The following is a 6,651-nucleotide window of genomic DNA, read 5'->3' on the forward strand; positions in this document are numbered from 1 at the left end:
ACACGTGTATGCACGCCCCAGCTGGAGGAGGGACCGCGGCGGGGAGCTGTGGCCAAAGCCGGGACTGAAGGGTTGAGTGCTCACGTGTGGGGATGAGAGACCCTGTCTGTACCAGCTGCCACATTGACCTGGAGATCCTGTCAGAGAATTCTAAATTTCAACTTGGCTTTATTTAGGTCTTTGGGATACATTCTTGTCAGAAAGACGATGCCCTAGAGAAAAGAAAGCTCCTCAGGCTACTGGGGATGAAGACGCAGGACCTTTTGTTGCTGTGGTCTCTTATTTTCCCTAAGCCTGTAAAGGCAAAGGCTCTAGGCCAATCAGGAGCTACGCCCAGCAGACGCGGGTCAGGAGGATAGGCTGAGCCGTGTGGGCGGAGACCACGACTCTCCGCCTGGAGGGGATAGGATGGAGAGTGGGTGTAGGGGGCGGGACCGCGCCACTCGTGCTCTCGGCGGGACCCAGTGAGGCCACACCTCTTCCGGTCTGCAGTAGTTGCTGGGAACCCGAGTGTTAAGAAAGGGAGAGGCGGTTGTGCTCTTACCTCCTGGGCTTGACCTAGGCGTTCTAGATGGCGGCAGAGGTGTTACCCAGTGCGAGGTGGCAGTACTGTGGGGAGCCGGACGAGAGCCAGAGAGCTGTACTGGGTAAAGACTGAGGCGCTGGAGCCGAGTTTCCCGTAATCCTCTCCCCCTCCGTCTGGGTACCTCTGCAGTCCTTCCGCCCGCGTCAGGTCCCCTGCCTTCCTGGGCTGGGACCCCTTTGTTTCCACCACCCTTGTCTTCCAAACTGGACCAGAACGTCCTTCAGCCCCGCCTTGAGCTTCCACGTCTTTCCTGGTAACACTCCATTTCCTCCCCACTCTACCCAGTGCGTCCTTCTCCTGTCATCTAATTCTTGTCCTGCTCTCTAACAGTCCAGTTCTCCAATGGGAAACTGCAGAATCCAGGCAACCTGCGCTTCACTTTGTACAACAGCACTGACTGCACAAATCCCAGAAAGAGGAGTCAGAGGATCCTGGTAAGTGCTGTAGTTGCATATTGATTCCATTCTCCGGATCTCCTTAGGCCCCTTGGTATGGACACGTGTGGGAGGGTACAAGGAGAGAAAAAAGGGTAGGGGCAAATGGGTCTTGGAAGAATTCTTCCGAGACCCAGCAGCTTGGGGATGAGGATAGGTTCCATCCAGGTTTAGGATTTTTGACCAAGTGATGACTTTAATAGGTTTTTTTTCATTGTTTATTGGTGCATTGTAGGTATACAGTATAATGGCATTCATCACTGGAAATTTGTACCTTTACATAATCTATCTTGGTTCTTATTTTTTCCTCTTTCCCCTGCCCTCCCTTCAACCCCTCATTGGTTTTTCAACTTGCGTATTTTTGGTACCTGGGATTGAACTCAGGACCTTGCACTTGCGATGCAGGCACGGTGACACTGAGCTAAATCCCTGGCCCTCAACATGCATTTTTAAAATATCTATTGTATCCTAGTGCAGAAGGCTACTGAGGAAACAGCCAAATCACACTCAGCTCTACTGTGAAGGGCTTCATACTCTTAACACAGGGTTTTCAGCCTTGGAACTATAGATGTTTTGAGCCTGATAATTTCTCATTGTGGGCAGCAGTCTTAACGCATCACAGGATGTAGCATCTCAGGGCCCTACCTGCTAGATACCAGTGGCACTATAGTGAATTTCCTCGTGTTGAGGACCTCTGCTCTAAAGAGGGAGTACTGGGGCAGGGGATTTAGCTCAGTGGTTCTACCACCTGCCTTGCAAGCCCCAGGACCCGAGTTCGATCCCCAGGAACCCCCACCCCCAAAACAAAGAGGGAGTACTAACTGTGAGTGAGGACACTCATGCAGTAGACAAAGCTCGGAGTCTGAGGGAAGGAGAACGCAGGACAGAGTGAGCTCAGTAGGAAGAGAGGTCTCTGCTTGCCAGAGTGCCTTAGTGGTGGAAGGTGCATTGGAGCTGACCCTTGAAGCATGGGGGAGGTTTTGACAGCCAGGGTTTGATGTTCCCAGTGGAGAGGACAGTAAGGACAAAGGCAGGGAAGAAGAAAAGCTTGGCTGTGACTGGGAAGTGAAGCCATTTCCAGTGGTCCTGAGTTTGTGAAGAGCAGTCATTGGGAAAGTAGGCAAAGATCAAGAAGAGCTTGGGCAAAGAAATTGCCTTCAGAATCACTTTGGGGCATTTTTTTTGGCGGGGGGGCAGGGGGTTGAACGCAGGTCCTTGCACTTGCAAGGCAGGCTGCTGAACCGCTGAGCTAAATCCCCAGCCCTGGGGCATATATGTTGAGTCCTGTGATGCAACTCCCTGCTCAAACTTTCCTTAACAGTTAGAAGCCAGCACTACCTGTGAGCTTTCCTTTTTTTTTTTGGTACTGGGGATCGAACTCGGGTCCTTGAGCTTGTGAGGCAGGTGGCAGGACCACTGAGCTAAATCCCCAGCCCCTGTGAGCTTTCCTTTTTTTTCAAGGGCAGCAGAGTCATCCTTTATTCAGAGCTTGGGCAACCTGAGTTAGTATACTTTGCCTCTCTACTGTAAGCTGGTGCTTTGAACCTACTTTTCTTTATGTATGTATGTATGTATGTATGTATGTGTGTGTGTGTGTGTATATATATATATACAAAGATTCACCAAGACTAGTAGAAAATTCTAAGTTATTTAAAAAAATAACATTTCATTTTCTTAAATAATCTTCCTACAGTACTATTCCACATTGTGGAAAACATGAAATACGCAGTCTTGGTACAACACTAAGATTTCAGAAGACTGGCACAATTATATCTATTTTTTTACATATGTTAGAGCTACCACATTGATCTTACAGACCAAAACAGATGACAGGCTTGAGAGGTTTACAGATGAAACTACACTTGAAAGTTTTAGGTATGCCAGAATTCCAAACTGCTTCAAAGAGATCATGTAAATAATTGTCTGAAAGCTCCATCCAAATCCTGTTTGGTCACTGAAGCTGCACTCTGTATGCACCTATCATCAGCATAACCTTTGCAGCAGGTGCTTCTGTCAACCTTATGAAGAACTTATTAGGGCCTGGAACAGTACTGAAAGAGTAAACAAAAATGACTGTCCAGAAAAACAGGAAGTTGAAATTTATCATTTAAAACTATGGCTTATACAGTACATGGTCCACACAGCCAAGCAATAACTTCTTTACCCAAAAAGTTTGCATGGAAAATAAAGAGCAGGATGCCAGAACCCTCTGGCATGTTCTGTGGAAGTTTATAATTGAAATCTGTTGAGAAATCTGGCCCCTGTGAGCTTTCCTTTTAAAAGCCTTTTTGCCTTTCCCTCAGAGATACTCCAGATTATCATTTCCTAGGTTCACTGTGATCCTGGATTCTAAAGCTTCTTCTTTACAGACACAATATTTAATACCATTCAACACTAACTGTTAATGGATTACCCCTCCCTCTCCATTTTAGGCAGCTGAAACAGACAGACTTTCCTATGTTGGAAACAATTTTGGGACTGGAGCCCTCAAATGTAACACTCTGTGCAGGTAATGATGGGGAAAAGGGCCGGGGAAAGGGTGTTAGGGGAAGGTCAGTGGTGGGGCACTGACATTGCTATTCTCAGTCTATAGCTTGCAGTTTCCATCTAGTCTTGTCACTGATTGAGTGACTTGGGCAAAACAGCCCTTTACTGATCTCTGGTTTCCTCTGTATAATTAAGATTGTCTAGTTTGAGCAGTCTGTAGGTCTGAGGGAGGGTGTGAGTCAGACAGGGGCCTAATGATGATACCAACAGTGCAGCATAAATAAGGCCTTCTCAGAGCCCCTGCTGGCCATTCCCTGATAGAAGGCAGACTGACATATAAGCGCTCACAATTTAATACTGTTATCATCCCCTTGTAAAGATGCTCTGTTTTGGATTGGTTTTCTCTCATCATTATTTGCCTCCAGATTTAGTGCATAGCTGGATATGGTGGCTCACGCCTGTAATCCCAGCACTTGGGAGGCTGAGGCAGGAGGATCACAAGTTTGAGGCTTGCCCGCGCTACATAGCAAGACCTTGTTTCCAAAAAAACTTGGTGCATAGTAAATTCTAGTGTAATTGCAGATTCTTATGCCTCAGAAGATTTCCCTATACACCAATGAGTGCAGTTGTGACCGGCTCCCAGAACTGCCAGGCGGCCTTTTATTCCGATCCACCTCTGTCTTGTTTCCCTCTCCATGCAGAGGATTGCTGCTGACAGGGATTATAGTTAACTCTGAGCAAGCCACTGCATTGCTCAGGTTGTTAGCACAGAAGGAAGGTGGAAGAAAAAGGAAGTTGTGTAAACAATACCTTGAACAGTCCATGCAGTGTTTCTTCTTTATCAGGCACTTTGTGGGAATTTTGAACAAGACTTCTGGCCAGATGGAAGTATATGATGCTGAATTGTTCAATATGCAGCCACTGTTTGCAGGTAGGTCTCAGTTACTGTGAAAACTTGGTCACACTGCATAATTTGGATTTGCTGGATGAGTTCATTTAAGTTTTTGGTATGTAAAGCACATTTTGTAATTATTTCTATAAGGATGCCTTTCTGCCAGTTTTGTTTCCAGTACTAAGGATTGAACACAGGGCCTTGTGCACGCTAGGCAAATGCTCTACCATTGAGCTGCATCCCCAACCTTCTTTTTAAAATTTCATTAAATTTAATTATTTTTTATATTTATTTACTTACTTACTTACTTACTTATTTTGATACCAGGGATCGAACTTGGGTCCTTGTGCTTGCGAGGCAGGCGGTGGAACCACTGAGCTAAATCCCCGGCCCTTTATTTTTTTGATTTTGTGAGACAGGGTCTCATTATGTAGTTCATCCTGGCTTTGAACTCATGGCAGTCCTCCTGCCTCAGCCTCCTGAGTGCTGGGATTATAGGCAGGTACCACCAAGCCAGACTTTATTATTGTATTTTGAGACATTGTCTCACAAAGTTGCTGAGGCTGTCTTGAACTTGCAGTCCTCCTACTTCACTCTTGGTTGGCTCAGTTTTTTGGGTTTTGTTTTGAAAAGTTTTTGAACCTTTAAATTTAGGAAGTTTTTGATGATGTATATACCCCAAGCACCATGCCTAGGGGCTGAGATGGCAAGTAAGTAAGCAAGATAGACACAGATCCTGTTTCCACAGAGTCTACAGGTGTGAAATCAGAAACCAACCATTAAGTCAAGTTAAACAATGATCATTGTAGAATGTTGGAGGGCTTGTCGCAAAGAAAATTGTTTTCCATCTAAGGCCTTTCTTAATTCTTAACTGTTTTGCAAGTGAAGTTTTAGAATCTCTGTTAGGTGAAGGAAACCCTTGTAGGTTGGAGAGTAATTTTGATTTGATGAATAGATTCTACACTATGTGATTTGGGGAAGATCTGTTTGGTGTTTTTGTTTGTTTGTTTGTTGTTTGTCTCTAATCCAGTTGAAGTTACATTGCTTCTCTTCATCATCTTAGAATGCACAGTGTTAGAGTGAGATCGGAAATTATAAGTAACATCAGACTCCAAGCCCCTGGCTTTCTATATCTCAAAGCCCGAATCCTCAGAGATGCCCTTAAGTGCTAAGACCCCTGAGAGGGAGGGTGATAGAGAAGAAAGGCTCATGAGGATCACTGAATCTGGGACCTTGCACTTGTGAGGCAGGTGGTGGAACCACTGAGCTAAATCCCCAGCCCAGTTTTGTCTTCTCTTTAAGCAGCGGTTCCATTCCTTGGAGAATCTGCTAAGATCTGTGTGTTAGTCACTTTTCTTCATTGCTGAGACGAAATACCCAACACCCAAAGTTAGAGAGGAAGGGGTTCATTTGGCTTACAGTTCATAGAGATTTCAGTTCATAATCAGCTGGTTCCAAGGCTGGGATGGCAAACACATATTGCAGAAGAGAAACATGGTCGACACAAGGTAGCAAATATAACAAAGGAAGCAGTTCATGGCAGTGGAAGACAGCAAAAAGGAGCAAGGAAGAGATCTTTACCCATCTTTCTGCCTCTTTTATCCCATCCAGCCTACTGGGATTAGGGTGGTGCTAAATCTCTCTCACCTGTCCATTTAGTAATCACACACCCTTAATCTCAGCATTACACATTCAAGATTCAGCCATTTCTGCTTGAATGAGGCTTTGCGGGGGCATCCATGCCCAAACCATAACATCCTGGATTGTCTTTCCAGAAACATATACGATATACAAAATATATATGAGATTTTACACATAATTTTAAAGGAATCTTGAGACTTGATGCCCATCTCTAAATTTCCTAGTAGTCTGTAGGGTCAAGGTTAAGAAATACCCAATTTAGGGCTGGGGATGTAGCTCAGTGGTGCCGGCCCTGCCTGGCAAGTGCAAGGTCCTGAGTTCAGTCTCGGGGAAGGGGAGGAGAGGAAATTACCCACTTTATAAACAGATATAGTTACATTTAAATTATTCTCCAAATGTTCTTTTGAATCCTAAGGAGACAGGAAAAACTGAACACACTTTTGTTTCAGTATGTAAAATATGTTTCGGTATGTAAATATTGGTTTATTCTACCTAACAAGTGCACATGCATGCACACACATACGACATTAATCTTGGGTCTTATTCTCAACACTATTGCTTACTTCATAAGTCCTGTGATTTTTTTTTTTTTTTTTTTTTTTTTTTTTTTT

The 6,651-nt window shown here is 44.8% G+C and overlaps 1 protein-coding gene across 1 annotated transcript in view; it reads left to right on the forward strand.

The window, feature by feature from the left end:
• Positions 1–457: 457 nt before the first annotated feature.
• Positions 458–6,651, forward strand: part of Polr1e (RNA polymerase I subunit E) — a 24,508-nt gene continuing 18,314 nt past the window's right edge. Inside the window, exons 1-4 of the mRNA XM_010619405.2 lie at positions 458–647; positions 917–1,020; positions 3,453–3,529; positions 4,353–4,438. Of these exons, the coding sequence (XP_010617707.1) occupies positions 572–647; positions 917–1,020; positions 3,453–3,529; positions 4,353–4,438 (343 nt within the window). The 5' untranslated portion in view covers positions 458–571. The remainder of the gene's footprint in view (positions 648–916; positions 1,021–3,452; positions 3,530–4,352; positions 4,439–6,651) is intronic.

The sequence above is a fragment of the Fukomys damarensis genome, unplaced genomic scaffold, assembly GCF_012274545.1.
Source record: "Fukomys damarensis isolate Sample0158 unplaced genomic scaffold, DMR_v1.0_HiC HiC_scaffold_36, whole genome shotgun sequence".
NCBI lineage: Eukaryota > Metazoa > Chordata > Mammalia > Rodentia > Bathyergidae > Fukomys > Fukomys damarensis.